The 19,338-nt window shown below is 49.7% G+C and overlaps 1 protein-coding gene across 2 annotated transcripts in view; it reads left to right on the forward strand.

The window, feature by feature from the left end:
* The first annotated feature begins 6,153 nt into the window (after positions 1 to 6,153).
* Positions 6,154 to 19,338, forward strand: part of TYMS (thymidylate synthetase) — a 55,972-nt gene continuing 42,787 nt past the window's right edge. The window contains exons 1-3 of one of the 2 annotated variants that reach the window (XM_075316382.1): positions 6,154 to 6,291; positions 6,362 to 6,518; positions 17,350 to 17,423. In XM_075316382.1, the coding sequence (XP_075172497.1) occupies positions 6,247 to 6,291; positions 6,362 to 6,518; positions 17,350 to 17,423 (276 nt within the window). In that variant the 5' untranslated portion in view covers positions 6,154 to 6,246. The remainder of the gene's footprint in view (positions 6,292 to 6,361; positions 6,519 to 17,349; positions 17,424 to 19,338) is intronic. The other variant, XM_075316383.1, reaches the window with a different exon arrangement.

Genomic DNA, 19,338 nt, shown 5'->3' on the forward strand with positions numbered 1-19,338 from the left:
CAAATGATGCTCCTTCTCTTCCGAGCCTTGCCATGCGCCCAAACAATTGATTTCCCCCACATATGAGATATCGGTGTACTCAGGAGAAATTGCACAATTAATGTTATGGTGCATTTTTCCTGATACCCTTGTGAAAATGCTAAATTTTATGGCTAAAGTAACATTTTTGTGTAAAAAAGTAACATTTTCATTTTTTTTCCTTCCACATTGCTTTGGTTGCTGTAAAGCTCCTAAAGGGTTAATAAACTTTTTGGATGTAGTTTTGAGCAGTGTGAGGGGTGCAGATTTTAGAATGGGGTCACTTTTGGGTATTTTCTGTCACCTAGGCCTCTCAAAGTCACTCCAAATGTGATGTGGTACCTAAAAAATTTTTTGGGTAAATTTTGTTGGAAAAATGAAAAATTGCTGATGAACTTTGAACCCCTCTAACTTCCTAATGGAAAAAAAATTTGTTTCGAAAATTGCGCTGGTGTAAAGTAGACAAGTGGGAAATGTTATATAGTAACTATTTTGTGTGACATATCTCACACATTTATGGGCATAAAATTTCAAATTTTGAAAATTGCAAAATTTTCAAAATTTTCGCCAAATTTCCAAAATTTTCACAAATAAACGCAAAAAATATCGGCCTAAATTTACCACTGACATGAAGTACAATATGTCACGAAAAAACAATGTCAGAATCTCCAGGATCCGTTGAAGCGTTCCAGAGTTATAACCTGTCAAAGTGACACTGGTCAGAAATATAAAAAATGGCCAGGTCTTTAAGGTGAAAACAGGCTGGGGGCTGAAGGGGTTAAACAAATTCACTCTATACATTGTTAATGTGGTAAATGACTATTCTAGCTGCAAATGTCTGGTTTTTAATGCAATATCTACATAGGTATATAGAGGCCCATTTCCAACAATCACCACTCCAATGTTCTAATGGTACATTGTGTTTGCTAACTGTGTAAAGGCCGCTTTACACGCTACGACATTGCTAAAGCGATGTCGTTGGGGTCACAGAATTTGTGACGCACATCCAGCCGCGTTAGCGATATCGTTGTGTGACACCTATGAGCGATTTTAAATCGTTGCAAAAACGTTCAAAATCGCTAATCGCTGACATGGGGGTCCGTTCCCAATTATCGTTGCTGCTGCAGGTACGATGTTGTGCGTCGTTCCTGCGGCAGCACACATCGCTGTGTGTGACACCGCAGGAACGAGGAACCTCACCTTACCTGCGGCCACCGGCAATGAGGAAGGAAGGAGGTGGGCGGGATGTTACGTCCCGCTCATCTCCGTCCCTCCGCCTCTATTGGGCGGCCGCTTAGTGACGTCGCTGTGACGCTGAACGAACCACCCCCTTAGAAAGGAGGCGGTTCGCCGGTCACAGCGACGTCGCTAGGCAGGTAAGTAGTGTGATGGGTCCGCGCGATTTTGTGCGCCACGGGTAGCAATTTGCCCGAGACGCACAAACAATGGGGGCAGGTACGCACGCTAGTGACCTCGCTAGCAAGATTGCAGCGTGTAAAGCGGCCTTAAGGCTATGTGCGCACGTCGCGTAATTTCATGCATTTATGCAGCGTCTAGCACTGCAGTGTAAATGCATGCATCCTGCGTCCCCTGCACAATCTATGAAGATTGTGCATAATCCGTGAGCACAATGCTTTTTTGAATGCAGCGTTTTGAGTCAAAAATTTGACAAAATCTCTGCGTTCAAAAATGCAGCATGTCACTTTTTTCGTGCGCTTTGTATGCTGCTCTATGGGAGAGGCAGCATCCCAAGCGCATGAAATCGACATCTATTCTGCAGAAACACTGCATCCATTACGCAGTGTTTCTGCAGCAATTTGAAGTGCACATGCACTGCCAAATCACTGCAGAATTTTCAGCGTGGACATGACGCAACGTGCGCACATAGCCTTAGAAGGCTAATGGATGTTTAGAAATCTCTTGAAAACCCTTGTACAAGTATTATAGCAAAGCTGAAAACAGTTTTGCTGATTTGAGAAGCTTTAAAACTGACCTTCCTTTGAGCTAGTTGAGAATCTGAAGCATTAAATTTTTTGGTTCCATTAAACTCTTAAAATAGCCAGAAAAAGAGAACTTTCATGTGAAACTCGACAGTATGCTTGTTTTTAGAAATGAAGGATATTCCATGCGAGAAATTGCTAAGAAACTGATGATTTCCTACAATGGTGTGTACTACTCCCTTCAGAGGAGAGCACAAACAGGCTCTAACCAGAGTAGAAAGAGAAGTGGGAGGCCGCGCTGCACAACTGAGCAACAAGACAAGTACATTAGAGTCTTTAGTTTGAGAAATCGACACCTCACAGGTCCTCAACTGACAGCTTCATTAAATAGTACCCGCAACACCAGTGTCAGCGTCTACAGTGAAGAGGCAACTCCGGTATGCTGGCCTTCAGGGCAGAGTGGCAAAGAAAAAGCCATATCTGAGACTGGCTAATAAAAGGAAAAGATTAAAGATTAATATGGGCAAAAGAACACAGACATTGTATTGAGAAAGATTGGAAAAAAGTGTTATGGAGAGATGAATCGAAGTTTGAGGTGTTTGGATCACACAGAACAACATTTGTGAGACGCAGAACAACTGAAAAGATGCTGGAAGAGTGCCTGACGCCATCTGTCAAGCATGGTGGGGGTAATGTGATGGTCTGGGGTTGCTTTGGTGCTGGTAAAGTGGGAGATTTGTACAAAGTAAAAGGAATTTTGAATAAGGAAGGCTATCACTCCATTTTGCAACGCCATACCCTGTGGACAGCGCCTTATTGGAGCCAATTTCATCCTACAATAGGACAATGACCCAAAGCACACCTCCAAATTATGCATGAACTATTTAGGGAAGAAGCAGGCAGCTGGTATTACCTGTAATGGAGTGGCCAGCCTAGTCACCAGATCTCAACCCTATTAAGCTGTTGTGGGAGTAGATTGACCGTATGGTACGCAAAAAGTGCCCATCAAGCCAATCCAACTTGTGGGAGGGGGGAAGCATGGGGTGAAATATCTCCAGATTACCGCAGCAAATTAACAGCTAAAATGCCAAAGGTCTGCAAAGCTGGAATTGCTGCAAAGGAGCGTTCTGTGCCAAAAGCAAAGCGTGAAGGAGAAAATTATTATTCAAGTAAAAATCATTATTTCTAACCTCATCAATGCCTGGACCATATTTTCTATTCATTATGCAACTTATTTGATAAATAAAAGTATGATTTCTCATGGAAAAGACAAAATTGTCTGGATGACCCCAAACTTTTGAACTGTAGTGTACGTGTGGGCACACCATAGCCCGTTCTGTACATGTATATATGCGTGGGCCCACCACAGGCCAGTCTTAGGGCCCCTTCACACGTCCGTGAAAAACACGCACGTGTGTTACGGGCCGTTTTTCGGGTCCGTGTCCCGTTTTTGTGTCCGTTTTTATGGTCCGTGTGGCTCCTGTGTGAATTGCGTATGCTAGCCGTGTTTGTGTGTAGAACGTCCGTGTGTGCGTGTGGAATTAACGTGTATGTGTACGTGGAATGTCCGTGTGGAATGTCCGTGTGTGTGATGCACAATGTCGTTTATAAATGTCGGCTGACAGCAGACAGAGTTGCGCGATGAGAATGAACTCGGGTGAACTTCACCCGACTTCATCCTCATACCGCGGCTCTGTCTGTGTCGAGTACTGATTAGTGGTCACCTGTGAAGGATTCACCAGTGACCGCTAATCCCCCGAGTGACTGAAGTTCCCCCCCTCTCTCATACTCACCGTTCCTCGATCCCCGGCGCGGCGCTGCACGGCATTCACACTGTTGCGGCGGCTTTTACTATTTTGAAAAAGCCGGCCGCTCATTAAACAATCTCCTATTCCCTGCTTTCACCGCCCACCGGCGCCTATGATTGGTTGCAGTGAGACACGCCCCCACACTGAGTGACAGGTGCCTCACTGCACCCAATCACAGCAGCCGGTGGGCGTGTCTATACTGTGCAGTAAAATAAATAAATAATTAAAAAAAAACGGCGTGCGGTCCCCCCCAATTTTAATGCCAGCCAGATAAAGCCATATGGCTGAAGGCTGGTATTCTCAGGATGGGGAGCTCCACGTTATGGGGAGCCCCCCACCCTAACAATATCAGCCAGCAGCCGCCCAGAATTGCCGCATACATTATATGCGACAGTTCTGGGACTGTACCCGGCTCTTCCCAATTTGCCCTGGTGCGTTGGCAAATCGGGGTAATAAAGAGTTATTGGCAGCCCATAGCTGCCACTAAATCCTAGATTAATCATGTCAGGCGTCTATGAGACACCTTCCATGATTAATCTGTAAGTTACAGTAAATAAACACACACACCCGAAAAAATCCTTTATTAGAAATAAAAAACACACACATATACCCTGGTTCACCACTTTAATCAGCCCCAAAAAGCCCTCCATGTCCGCCGGAATCCAGGATGCTCCAGCGTCGCTTCCAGCGCTGCTGCATGGAGGTGACCGGAACTGCAGAAGACACCGCCGCTCCGGTCACTTCCACGCAGCAAATGAGGTGAGTAGCGCGATCAGCTGAGCTGTCACTGAGGTTACCCGCTGTCACTGGATCCAGTGACAGCGGGTAACCTCAGTGACAGCTCAGCTGATCGCGCGGCTGTCTTCATTTGCTGTGTGGAGGTGACCGGAGCGGCGGTGTCTTCTGCAGTTCCGGTCACCTCCATGCAGCAGAGCTGGATGCGACGCTGGACCATCCTGGATGACGCCGGACATGGAGGGCTTTTTGGGGCTGATTAAAGTGGTGAACCAGGGTATATGTGTGTGTTTTTTATTTCTAATAAAGGATTTTTTCGGGTGTGTGTGTTTATTTACTGTAACTTACAGATTAATCATGGAGGGTGTCTCATAGACGCCTGACATGATTAATCTAGGATTTAGTGGCAGCTATGGGCTGCCATTAACTCCTTATTACCCCGATTTGCCAAAGAACCAGGGCAAATCGGGAAGAGCCGGGTACAGCCCCAGAACTGTCGCATATAATGTATACGGCAATTCTGGGCGGCTGCTGACTGATATTGTTAGGGTGGGGGGCTCCCCATAACGTGGAGCTCCCCATCCAGAGAATATCAGCCTTCAGCCGTATGGCTTTATCTGGCTGGCATTAAAATTGGGGGGGACCGCACGCCGTTTTTTTTTAATTATTTATTTATTTATTTTACTGCACAGTATAGACACGCCCACCGGCTGCTGTGATTGGGTGCAGTGAGGCACCTGTCACTCAGTGTGGGGGCGTGTCTCACTGTAACCAATCATAGGCGCCGGTGGGCGGAGAAAGCAGGGAATAGGAGATTGTTTAATGAGCGGCCGGCTTTTTCAAAATAGTAAAAGCCGCCGCAGCAGTGTGACTGCCGTGCAGCGCCGCGCCGGTGATCGGAGAACGGTAAGTATGAGAGAGGGGGGGAACTGACCGACAGACTGTGAGAGAGGGACAGACAGACAGAGAGACCGACAGAGAGACCGACCGACGGACTCAGGGAGATTGACCGACATACACAGAAATAGAAAGAATAGCCGACATCACTAGAAATAAAAACACCAAACGGACACGGACTATAGGTAGATGCATACGTGTTTACTAACGTGTGTGCACATACCCATAGACTTTCATTGTGTCCACGTGTGCGTGCTCCGTGCAGATAACGGACATGCATCCGTGCAAAACGCAAACACATACGGATCACGGACACGCACACACGGACATAATGAAATAACGGACGTGTGACCACAATCATAGATTAACATTGGTGCACGTTTGGCTGTGTCTCCGGTATATACGGAAACGGACCAAACACGCACGTGTATCACGGACATGTGAAGGGGGCCTTATATATATAAAAAAGCGCACCACAGCCCAGTCCGTACAAATATATGTGTGGGCACACCACAGCCCTGCCCGGTCCGTACAGGTGTATATATAGGTGTGGGCACACCACAGCGCAGTCCTTACATGTATATATGTGTGGGCACAGCCCGGTCCATACAGGTATATATATGTGTGGGCACACCACAGCCCGGTCCAAACATCTGTGTCTGTGCCTATACAAGAATAAACATGCCGCTGTCACTTGTGTGTCCGGAGCAGATGCCACGAGGAAATAGCACAGGAGCTGCTGCAAGAGGAGGAGACTGACATGTGTAGGCGCCAAAATAAAAAATAGCGGGAGAAATTCCGGCTGTCCTGTCTGTCAGAAGGAAAGTCTGCGTGTCGTTATATACAAGATGCCGGTGGCTGCGGAAATAGCGGGACCGAGCGCTGAAGAGCAGGTAAGGCGTCCACACCCGGCGGGAGGGAAGGGGAGCGAGCGGCTGGGCTGAGCACACTGTCGTCCTGCAGGGAGTGAATGGCGGACAACACGTGGAGCAGCCTCACGACGAGCTGCAATACCTGGAGCAGATCCGGCACATCCTTCAACGGGGTCACCGTAAAGAGGACCGGACCGGTACCGGGACTGTGTCTGTGTTCGGTATGCAGGCTCGGTACAGCCTGCGAGGTAAGTGTCTGGCTAATGGCAGAGACTCGGGGGCTGCAGAAATCATTCGAAGCTGCTGAACCCTGGGACTGATAATAGCTGACGTCAGGCAGTCTGTCTGTTCCCTACCCGTCGCAAGGGTGGTCAGTCAGTCAGTCCGTCTGTCCGCCACGAGGGTGGCCCGTCCGTCAGTCAGTCCGTCTGTCTGTCCGCCACGAGGGTGGCCCGCCCATCAGTCAGTCCGTCTGTCCGCCACGAGGGTGGCCCGCCCGTCAGTCAGTCCGTCTGTCCGCCACGAGGGTGGCCCGCCCGTCAGTCCGTCCGTCCGCCACGAGGGTGGCCCGCCCGTCAGTCCGTCCGTCCGCCACGAGGGTGGCCCGCCCGTCAGTCCGTCCGTCCGTCCGCCACGAGGGTGGCCCGCCCGTCAGTCCGTCCGTCCGCCACGAGGGTGGCCCGCCCGTCAGTCCGTCCGTCCGTCCGTCCGCCCGCCACGAGGGTGGCCCGCCCGACAGTCAGTCCGTCCGCCACGAGGGTGGTCAGTCCGTCCGTCCGTCCCGAGGGTGGCCCGACCGTCCGCTCTGAGTGTGGCAGCCCGATCAGCCTTGGGGGGCGGCTTGCCTATCCGTCTTTGTGAGGCGGCTTGCCTCTTTGTCTGTCCGTCCTAGAAAGGTGGCCTGACCATCTGCCCGCCAGCCCTATTAGCCAAAAATTGAAAACGACATGGATCTCGGAAAGTGGTGACACAAGCAAGTATTTAGTTTTACAAAATAAAAAATGAAAAATGTAACAATTAAAAAAAATAAAATAAATGTTTGATATCGCCGTAATTGTATTGGACTGGAAATGTTTTCAGTAGAAAAAAATAAACAAAACAAGAACAGTGTAAGGCTATGTGCGCACGTTGCATATTTTCATGCAGTTACGCTGCGCTCTGCACCGCAGCGTAACTGCATGCGTCCTGCGTCCCCAGCACAATCTATGAAGATTATGTATGATACGTGCGCACGTGGCGTATTAGAGCGCAGCGATTCGGCTGCTGCCCGAAGCACGTGTTCTAAGAAGTGACATGTCACTTCTTCCGTGCGCTCTGCCTGCAGCCCCCGCTCTGTCTATGGGAGAGGCTGCACTCAGAGCGCATGGAATCGGCTTTTTTTTTTTTTTTCACTACGGACTCTTTCTGCAGCGATTTGAAGCGCACGTGTGCTGTTCAAATCACTGCAGAAATTTCTGCAGGGACAGAACGCTACGTACGCACATAGCCTTACACTTATTATTTTGCTTTTCACCGCTCTACCACACTTGGATTTTTTTTTTTTAAACACATTTTAGTACTACAAATATATGGATGGAGTCATTCAAACTTACAAGTCTGCAAAAAAAACACAAAAAACAAGCCCTCGTATTGCTATGTCGATGTTATGGAGGGATGGGAAAAAATAGTTTTTAAAAAGTAGAACATTTTCCCTTTTGGGAAGGGGGTAATCCAGTAGTGGACAACACCTAAAATAAGGGCAGTAAACATTCTCCCGACTTATTCTACAGGTTACACCAAGGGCTCTCAAACACACAAGACTATCCTGTTTCTCCGAAAATAAGACAGTAATATTTTTTTTTGCCCTGAAAAAAGCGCTATGTCTTATTTTCAGGGGGTGTCTTATTCTTGAGGAGACATGGTTGGGGGTAAGTTTACCCCCCACAAAAAGCAGACCCCCCCCCATCCCACGATCGTTATACCAGCCCAGGGCGTCTGTATGGCTACCAGATCCTCCTGTGATCTCCCAGCAGGTGTGCTGCATGCCTCTCCTGCGTCTGGCCGACATCAGAACACACACACACACACACACACACCACTTCTCCCTGTGATCTCCCTGCAGCTGTGCTCCCCTGCGTCTGGCCGACATCAGATCTCATATACACACACACACACCACTTCTCCCTGTGATCTCCTTGCAGCTGTGCTCCCCTGCGTCTGGCCGACATCAGATCTCATATACACACACACACCACTTCTCCCTGTGATCTCCTTGCAGCTGTGCTCCCCTGCGTCTGGCCGACATCAGATCTCATATACACACACACACACACACACACCACTCTCCCTGTGATCTCCCTGCAGCTGTGCTCCTCTGCGTCTGGCTGACATCAGATCACACACACACACACACACACACACACACACACACTTCTCCCTGTGCCCTCCGGTGGGCGGTCCCAGCATCTGTGCTGCACGCCGTGCTCCTCTGCCGACACTCACAGATCCGATCACACACACACACACACACACACACACACACACACACACACACAATATCGCACATAAGCGTGCACACACTGAATGAGACAGACATAAAGAAAAAGATTTTTGCCAGCTCTCCTGTGTTGGAACTACTCCCCTGGGGAGAAGCATGGACACCACCCTGCGGGTGCAAATGGGAAAAAACAGGAATTCCAGCTCCCAGTAGATATAAAAGGCACTTTATTCCAAAATGCGGTTAAAATCCAGAAATAGAATACATGATTCCCAGGTAAAAAACAGACTGAAAAATATTAGAAAGCTACGTGTTTCAGATGAGATGTCCTTTGTCAGCGCTACAAAGGACATCTCGTCTGAAACGCGTAGCTTTGTAATATTTTTCAGTCTGTTCTTTACCTGGGAATCATGTATTCTATTTCTGGATTTCTTCGGCGCTCTATTGGGAGACCCAGACGATTGGGTGTATAGCACTGCCTCCGGAGGCCACACAAAGCAACTACACCAAAAAGTGTAAGGCCCCTCCCCTTCTGGCTATACACCCCCAGTGGGATCACTGGCTCACCAGTTTTCTGCTTTGTGCGAAGGAGGTCAGACATCCACGCATAGCTCCACTGTTTAGTCAGCAGTAGCTGCTGACTATATCGGATGGAAGAAAAGAGGGCCCATATGGGGCCCCCAGCATGCTCCCTTCTCACCCCACTTGTGGTTTGTAAGGTTGAGGTACCCATTGCGGGTACGGAGGCTGGAGCCCACATGCTGTTTTTCCTTCCCCATCCCCCTGAAGGGCTCTGAGGAAGTGGGATCTTACCGGCCACCAAGCCCTGAGGCCGGGCTCCATCCACAGACCCATAGAACCTGCTGGATGTGGAGCGGGAGTGCCGTTCAGGGACAAGGCCCTGCAACTTTCAGGTACTCTGTGTCCCCGTATGGCAGGCCACGCACACCCCAGGCTTGCTGGGTGTGCTAGTGCGCCGGGGACTGTAGCGCTGTGCGCTGGGCTTATAGTCCCCGCAGATTACTGGGGGACTTTATGTGTGTGGATCGCCGCGCCGACCGCCCCTGTAGCGGCGGCGCAGCTGCGACTTGTAGTGCGCCGGGGACGCGCCGACCGCGCTTTTACGGCGGCGGCGCTTCTAACTTTAGTCCCCGGCTTTCTGCGGCCTAGCTCCGCTTCGTTAACGCCCCCCTCCCTGTCAATCAGGGTAGGGGAGAGACGTTGTTCAATCGGCAGCGCCGAGGGCTGGAGCACGATTTACATGCTCCAGCCCTCTCACTCAGCACAGTAGGACACAGGCTTCGCGCTTTTTCTCTGTGCACGCCCTAGGCCCGCCCCCAGGCTTGCAGCTCCCCAGGACGCCGGCAGCCATTATACACATGCAGTCTGGCTGGAGAACGGACGCAGGCTCTGGGGGACCCAGGCTAGGGGTTTCTGGCGACCACACACCCGCGCTAAGCGGGCGGTAAGCAGCACATACGTGCGGCCCCAATAGTGCCACAGTGTTATATTTTTCGCTGTACATAGACACTGCTGTGTCTAGATATATTTATATACTGCACTGTGAAGTCGCTTCTTGGCTGTACACCCTATATTGCTTGAGGAGACAACAGCATGTCATCCGCAAAACGCAAGGGTGCCAAGGCACGGGCTGTATACACTGCTTGTGCAGCATGTGGGGCTAATCTACCAGCAGGCTCCAACGACTCTCATTGTGTGCAATGTTCAGTCCCAGTGGCACTTCGTCAGCCAGAGCCTATTGTGGTGGTAGCCCAGGCAGAGGCGCCTGTGATCCCTGCCCCGGTGACGGGGACAGAATTTGCAGTCTTTGCTGATAAAATGTCTGTGTCTATGACAAAAATCCTGGAGACCTTGCAGTCCAGGCCAGTTGCTCAGACCATAGACACTGCTGTGTCTATGTTCCCCGGTCCCCCTCAGTTGGAACTAATCCGTACTTCAAGGGGGTCCCAGGCATCACAGGCTGAGGGCTCTGACTCCGATGAGTCCCAGTCCGCCTAAGCGAGCTCGCTGGGAGAGACCCTCCACGTCATCACGCGGATCAGGGTCTCAGCGAGAAGGGTCCCTATATGAGGGTTCAGAGGTGGGTGATCAGGAGTCTTGTCCTGACGCCGCACTCAATTTGGATACGCCAGATGGTGACGCCATGGTAAATGACCTTATAGCGGCCATCAATAGGCTGTTGGATATTTCTCCCCCAGCCCCTTCTGCAGAGGAGGCAGCTGCACAGCAGGAGAAATTCCATTTTCTGTATCCCAAGCGTAAATTGAGTACTTTTCTGGACCACTCTGACTTCAGAGAATCCATCCAGAAACACAATACTTATCCGGACAAGCGTTTTTCTAAACGCCTTAAGGATACACGTTATCCTTTTCCCCCTGACGTGGTCAAACGCTGGACCCAGTGTCCAAAAGTGGACCCTCCAATATCCAGGCTTGCAGCTAGATCCATAGTTGCAGTGGAGGATGGGGCTTCACTTAAAGATGCCAATGACAGACAGATGGACCTTTGGTTGAAATCTGTCTATGAAGCTATCGGCGCGTCGTTTGCTCCAGCATTCGCGGCCGTGTGGGCGCTCCAAGCTATTTCAGCTGGTCTGGCACAGGTGGACTCCCTCATACGTCCAGCAGTGCCGCAAGTGGCGTCCCTAACTACGCAAATGTCTGCGTTTGCGACCTACGCTATCAATGCGGTACTGGACTCTACGAGCCGTACCTCAATGGCATCCGCCAACTCTGTAGTTTTGCGCAGAGCCTTGTGGTTAAAGGAATGGAAAGCAGATTCTGCTTCTAAAAAATGTTTAACCAGCTTGCCATTATCTGGAGACAGACTGTTTGGTGAGCAATTGGCGGAAATCATTAAACAGTCCAAAGGTAAGGACTCCTCCTTACCCCAGCCCAGATCAAGCAAACCTCCACAGAGGAAGTGGCAGTCAAAGTTTCGGTCCTTTCGAGGCTCAGGCAAGCCCCAATTCTCCTCGTCCAAAGGGACTCAGAAAGAGCAAAGGAGCTCTGATTCCTGGCGGGCTCACTCACGCCCCAAGAAAGCAACCGGAGGTACCGCTTCCAAGGCGGCTGCCTCATGACTTTCGGCCGCCTCCCTCCGCATCCTCGGTCGGTGGCAGGCTCTCCCGCTTTTGCGACATTTGGCTGCCACAGGTCAAAGACCGGTGGGTAACAGACATTTTGTCTCACGGGTACAGGATAGAGTTCAGTACTCGGCCTCCGCCTCGGTTCTTCAGAACTTCCCCACATCCCGACCGAGCAGATGCCCTTCTGCAGGCGGTGAATTCTCTAAGAGCAGAAGGAGTGGTGGTCCCTGTTCCTCTTCAGGAACGAGGTCAAGGTTTTTACTCCAATCTCTTTGTGGTGCCAAAAAAGGACGGCTCATTCCGTCCTGTTCTGGACCTAAAACTGCTCAACAAGCATGTGCACGCCAGGCGGTTCCGGATGGAATCCCTCCGCTCAGTCATTGCCTCAATGTCTCAAGGAGATTTCCTAGCATCAATAGACATCAAAGATGCTTATCTCCACGTGCCGATTGCTACAGAGCACCAACGTTTTCTACGCTTCGTGATAGGAGACGACCATCTTCAGTTCGTAGCTCTGCCATTTGGTCTGGCGACAGCCCCACGGGTGTTCACCAAGGTCATGGCGGCAGTGGTAGCAGTCTTGCACTCTCAGGGACACTCGGTGATCCCTTACTTGGACGATCTACTGGTCAAGGCACCCTCTCAAGAGGCATGCCAACTCAGCTTGACTGTTGCACTGGAGACTCTCCAGACGTTCGGGTGGATCATCAACTTCTCAAAGTCAAATCTGTCACCGACCCAATCACTAACGTATCTTGGCATGGAGTTTCATACTCTCTCAGCGATAGTGAAGCTTCCGCTGGACAAGCAGCGGTCTCTACAGACTGGAGTGCAGACTCTCCTTCAAAGTCAGTCGCACTCCTTGAGACGCCTCATGCACTTCCTCGGGAAGATGGTGGCGGCAATGAAGGCGGTTCCGTTTGCGCAGTTTCATCTGCGCCCACTTCAATGGGACATTCTCCGCCAATGGGACGGGAAGTCAACATCCCTGGACAGGAAAGTCTCCCTTTCCCAGACGGCCAAGGACTCTCTGCAGTGGTGGCTTCTTCCCACCTCATTATCACAGGGAAGATCCTTCCTACCACCGTCTTGGGCGGTGGTCACGACAGACGCGAGTCTGTCAGGGTGGGGAGCAGTTTTTCTCCACCACAGGGCTCAGGGTACGTGGACCCAGCAGGAGTCCACCCTTCAGATCAATGTTCTGGAAATCAGAGCAGTGTATCTTGCCCTACTAGCCTTCCAGCAGTGGCTGGAAGGGAAACAGATCCGAATTCAGTCGGACAACTCCACAGCGGTGGCATACATCAACCACCAAGGGGGGACACGCAGTCGGCAAGCCTTCCAGGAAGTCCGGCGGATTCTGATGTGGGTGGAAGCCACGGCCTCCACCATATCCGCAGTTCACATCCCCGGCGTAGAAAACTGGGAAGCAGACTTCCTCAGTCGCCAGGGCATGGACGCAGGGGAATGGTCCCTTCACCCAGACGTGTTTCAGGAAATCTGTCACCGATGGGGAAGGCCGGACGTCGACCTCATGGCGTCCCGGCACAACAACAAGGTCCCAACCTTCATGGCACGGTCTCGCGATCAAAGAGCGCTGGCGGCAGACGCCCTAGTGCAAGATTGGTCGCAGTTCCGGCTCCCTTATGTGTTTCCACCTCTGGCACTCTTGCCCAGAGTGCTACGCAAGATCAGATCCGATTGCAGCCGCGTCATACTCGTCGCCCCAGACTGGCCGAGGAGGTCGTGGTATCCGGATCTGTGGCAGCTCACGGTCGGCCGACCGTGGGCACTACCAGACCGGCCAGACTTACTGTCCCAAGGGCCGTTTTTCCATCGGAATTCTGCGGCCCTGAACCTGACTGTGTGGCCATTGAGTCCTGGATCCTAGCGTCTTCAGGATTACCCCAAGGGGTCGTTGCCACCATGAGACAGGCTAGGAAGCCCACGTCCGCTAAGATCTACCACAGAACGTGGAGGATATTCTTATCCTGGTGCTCTGCTCAGGGAGTGTCTCCCTGGCCATTTGCATTGCCTACCTTTCTTTCTTTCCTGCAATCTGGGTTAGAAAAAGGTTTGTCGCTCGGCTCCCTTAAAGGGCAGGTCTAGGCGCTATCCGTCTTTTTTCAGAGGCGTTTAGCACGCCTTCCTAAGGTGCGCACGTTCCTACAGGGGGTTTGCCATATCGTACCCCCGTACAAGCGGCCGTTAGATCCATGGGATCTGAACAAGGTACTAGTTGCCCTCCAGAAGCCGCCCTTCGAGCCTCTGAGGGAGGTTTCACTTTCTAGACTATCACAGAAAGTGGCTTTTCTAGTAGCGATCACATCTCTTCGGAGAGTGTCTGAGCTAGCAGCGCTGTCATCCAAGGCTCCCTTCCTGGTCTTCCACCAGGACAAGGTAGTGCTGCGCCCCATTCAGGAGTTTCTCCCGAAGGTGGTATCCTCTTTTCATCTTAATCAGGATATCTCTTTACCTTCGTTTTGTCCTCATGCAGTTCATCGGTATGAGAAGGATTTACATTTGTTAGATCTGGTGAGAGCACTCAGAATCTACATTTCCCGCACGGCGCCCTTGCGCCGTTCGGATGCACTCTTTGTCCTTGTCGCTGGTAAGCGCAAAGGGTCGCAAGCTTCTAAGGCCACCCTGGCTCGATGGATCAAAGAACCAATTCTTGAAGCCTACCGTTCTGCTGGGCTTCCGGTTCCATCAGGGCTGAAGGCCCATTCTACCAGAGCCGTGGGTGCGTCCTGGGCATTGCGACACCAGGCTACGGCTCAACAGGTGTGCCAGGCAGCTACCTGGTCGAGTCTGCACACTTTCACCAAACATTATCAGGTGCATACCTATGCTTCGGCGGACGCCAGCCTAGGTAGAAGAGTCCTGCAGGCGGCAGTTGCCTCCCTATAGGGGAGGGCTGTCTTGCAGCTCTAACATGAGGTATTCTTTACCCACCCAGGGACAGCTTTTGGACGTCCCAATCGTCTGGGTCTCCCAATAGAGCGCCGAAGAAGAAGGGAATTTTGTTACTTACCGTAAATTCCTTTTCTTCTAGCTCTTATTGGGAGACCCAGCACCCGCCCTGTTGTCCTTCGGGATTTTTGGTTTGTTTGCGGGTACACATGTTGTTCATGTTGAACGGTTTTCAGTTCTCCGATGTTACTCGGAGTGAATTTGTTTAAACCAGTTATTGGCTTTCCTCCTTCTTGCTTTTGCACTAAAACTGGTGAGCCAGTGATCCCACTGGGGGTGTATAGCCAGAAGGGGAGGGGCCTTACACTTTTTGGTGTAGTTGCTTTGTGTGGCCTCCGGAGGCAGTGCTATACACCCAATCGTCTGGGTCTCCCAATAAGAGCTAGAAGAAAAGGAATTTACGGTAAGTAACAAAATTCCCTTCTTTAACCGCATTTTGGAATAAAGCGCCTTTTATATCTACTGGGAGCTGGAATTCCTTTTTCCACCTTGACATAGACCCACAGAGACATACAGACAGTTGCCCACAGAGTGAGAGGGAGACTGATAGAGACTGTCGCCCGTAGCAGAGAGAAGGGGAGACAGTTACTATCCCGGGGAATGCCGGCTACTACATCTAGGCTAATATATAAAGCTGAGTGTATGTGTGTATGCACTGTATGTGTGTATGTATGTCTGCTAAAGGAATCCACACTGTGCAAAATTTAGTGATTCTAAATGTGACGGACGCCTCATGTGACTCAGGGAATGTCATAGATGGGAAATTTAACCACGCACTTTACAGTTACTCTCCAAAAAACCTGCCTCCATTAAAGTAAATGGAGATGCAAGCTTTAAGTTATTACGGTAATAGCAGCTGTAATTGGTTGCTATAGGAACAAAGGAAATTGTTAGTATAAGAAGCTTATGTGTGAGGTAATGTCACTGATGACAAGGAAAGAGAGACAGACAGGGAAAGAGACAAAAACATGAAAAGAGACAGAGACAAAGAAAGAGACTGGGAACGAGACAGACTGGGAAAGAGACAGACCACAAACTCACAGACAGATTCACAGTGACAAACAGACAGACACTGGAAGAGAGATAGAGACACAGTTACTATCCCGGGCAACACCTGGGTACTACAGCTAGTCTAATATATATAAAGATGAGTGTATGTATGTGTGTATGTCCGCTAAAGGAATCCGCACCGTCGCATTTACAATCATAAAACTTTGCACAGACGCCTCATGTGACTCAGGGAACGACATAGACTACGTTTTGACCGGAAAATTTAACCCAGCGCTTTACAGTTACTCTCCAAAAATCATGCCTCGATTAGAGTCAATGGAGCTGGAAGCCACACGTTGTTATTATTAGCAGCTTTGATTAATTGATATAGGAACGAAAGACATTCATAGTATAACAAGCTTATGTGTGAGGTAATATATCGGTGGGGAGATGGATAGAGACAGACAGACAAAGAGGCAGACAGACACAGACAAGGAAAGACAGAGAAACATACAGAGACAGACTGGGGAAGAGACAGGCAGACAGGGGAAGAGACAGGAAAAAACAGACCTGGAAAGAGACACAGAGACAGGCAGACAGGAAAAGAGACAGACCAAGAGACAGACAAAGACAGACGAGGAGAGACAGACAGGCAGCCGGGGAAAGAGACAAATGTGCCGCCCCCGTGTCAGCAGCCGGGCTGCTCGGCTCCGCGGTTGCTTGATGGGCGTCCGGACACAGAGATAGAGAGAGACTGATACAGAGACAGACAGAGAGAGAGACACAAACAGACACACAGAGACAGACAGGCAAAGAGACAGAGACAGTTACTATCCCGGGCAACGCCCGGGTACTACATCTCGTGTGCTATAAATCTGAGTTACTGCAATTTATATACACTTGAAAATTGCTAAGAAAGTAATTTTACCCCTCTGGAAAAACTATAGTGTGATCTGTGTATGGCTTCCATTGCTGGGGGCCCCCCTTGCATGTCCCCCAATCTACACTGGCTGCCGGGCCATGTGCTTGTATCCTGCACCTTTTATTCAAGCTCCTGACATTAATGAAGATGTTTAGCACAACATTCTGCCATCTTCAGTACCATAGACTTTGAATGACCTGCCACTGGCTGCCATGAGAAAATGGGGACATAATTACCTGACACTGCTATGAGTGGCCTCTGTGATCAGCATTAGACACCTGTCCAGTGGATTTCTGGTAACTTGCTGTGGCTGGCATACCCCTTTAATCATGGGTCTGAATGTGACCTAATGCTACTGGATTATGCAGTCAAGACAAACACCTCTGCACTGAGCTGTAGACACAATGGCCACCTTGTGTTCAAGGACCCCAATTAAATTATATATACTGTGTGTGTATATATATATATAATATAATTTTTTTTTTTTGTCTGTGGCTCTGATTCTGGAATGTTGTTGCCTTTGGAATATATGTATTTGCTGATTGGTTGTCGCAATATCAATTTGAGTGTTTTTTTTTTTGTGTTGTTTTGCATTTGTTTTTTTCCCAGACCAGTTCCCTCTGCTGACGACAAAGCGTGTGTTCTGGAAGGGAGTGCTGGAGGAACTGCTGTGGTTTATCAAGGTACCGGACTGAAGGAAACATCACAATTGCACTTTGCAGATAGCGGGGCGGATTTGGGCGATGTTACTGATTTTTCAACACTTTTCCCCAACTAAAGCCTCATTCAGATGTTCGTATATTTTTTTTAACGCACTTATTTCTATCTATGTTAATCTTCGATAGAGCACATACCTATTATAGTCTATGGGGATAGGCATGTATGTGTAAACATGTCACTTTTTGATTGAAGTCATGGATCAAAATTACCTACCAAGTGTACGGGTCTACGAAAATCACGGACAGTACACGGCTAGCATCAGTGTCTGCGATTAACATCGCAATGATTAGAAGCTTTTGCAATTTATTGTTTTTTTATGTGAAAATCACTGACGAAACACTATTGATAAACCCTAATGAAACCCGGACTGGTTTTTGCATAAGTGATAATCTCCCAGCCTGAGGGCTCACCCAGGCCCACCGGTCTGACCAGTCTGGCCGTGTTCAGGAGCTAATCGTGCAGACCACAGTGAGAACAGTCCACTACAAAATACTGCAAATAAAACTAAAATGGATAAATAAGACCCCATAAGTAAGAGCATTGATGGCTCATGATTCAATCTTCACCGTGCCTAATTATATAATAAAAGCCATCAACCTGATTGTCAATGTTTAATGATGGCTGACTTGTGATTTCAACTGCGCCTTGGGTTTTATTATGTATTGTCAGTCTGGTACTCAGGTTTTATACCTTTTATATATTTTGGTTGTTATCGTGTTGCAACATGTAATTATACCATAATTGTGTATACAGTGTAACCTCGGTTTACGAGTAACTTGGTGTGTGAGTATTTCGCTATACGAGCAAAGCTTGCTGTAAATTTGTAACTCCGTTTACAAGCAAGCTTTGCCGTACGAGCAAAATACTCACCACACACTTCCGGTTCCGTACTTCCACCGCGCTCTGACCCGCTCTTGCAGTCTGCACAAACACGCACACACATTATGGTCACCTTACCTTCCGTTCCATCGCCGGCGTCTCAGTTCTTATAGTTCGCCGTTACAGGATGTGTATCGGGTAACCATTGCGACGATGGAGGAACTTCCGCTGTTGGCCGCTACTCAAAGACAGCGCTCTGACCAATCAGAGGCAAGCTACACCTGCCTTTGACATCAGCGCTCTGGCAGCAGAAGTTCCTCCCTCGTCGCAATGGTTATCCGATACACATCTTGTACTGGCGGACTACAAAAACCAGGAGGCCGGCGAGGGAACGGAAGGTAAGGTGATCATAATATGTGTGTGTGTGTGCGTGCGTGTTTGTGCATGTTTGTGCGTGTGTGGAATGGCACAATAGGGGACCAGGATGGGACATTTAACAAGTTGTGGATTGAATTGTCCTCATTGCAATGATTTCCTATGGGAAATCATGCTTTGCTGAACGAGTAACTTGGTTAACCCCTTAACGACCCATGACGTACTAGATACGTCATGGATCGTGTGCCGGTAAGCCCCGCCCCCTGCCGCCGGTCGGCGGCGGCGATCGGCGCACATATCAGCTGTTATCAACAGCTGATATGTGTGCCTGCTAGCCGCGGGTGGAATCGCTTCCACCCGCGGCCATTAACCCCTTACATTTCGCTGCCAAAGTCTTGGCAGCGATATGTATATGGGCGCCGCCATGACAGTGACTTACCCCGCCCCCGCCGGAAGTCACGTGACATGATCACGTGACTTTCGGCGGTTGCCATGGTAGCACAGGGTCATGTGATGACGCCTGTGGCTAACATGAGTCACTTCCTCTCAATGCCGGAATACAGCCGGCATTGAAAGTGAAGCAGCAAATCTGCAGTTCTCAGCTCTGTAGCTGAGATCTGCAGATAGTGCAGAGCGATCGGATTGCTGATCACAATAGCCCCCTAGGGGGACTAGTAAAATAAA

The sequence above is a fragment of the Anomaloglossus baeobatrachus genome, chromosome 6 (assembly GCF_048569485.1).
Source record: "Anomaloglossus baeobatrachus isolate aAnoBae1 chromosome 6, aAnoBae1.hap1, whole genome shotgun sequence".
NCBI classification, from domain to species: Eukaryota; Metazoa; Chordata; class Amphibia; order Anura; family Aromobatidae; genus Anomaloglossus; species Anomaloglossus baeobatrachus.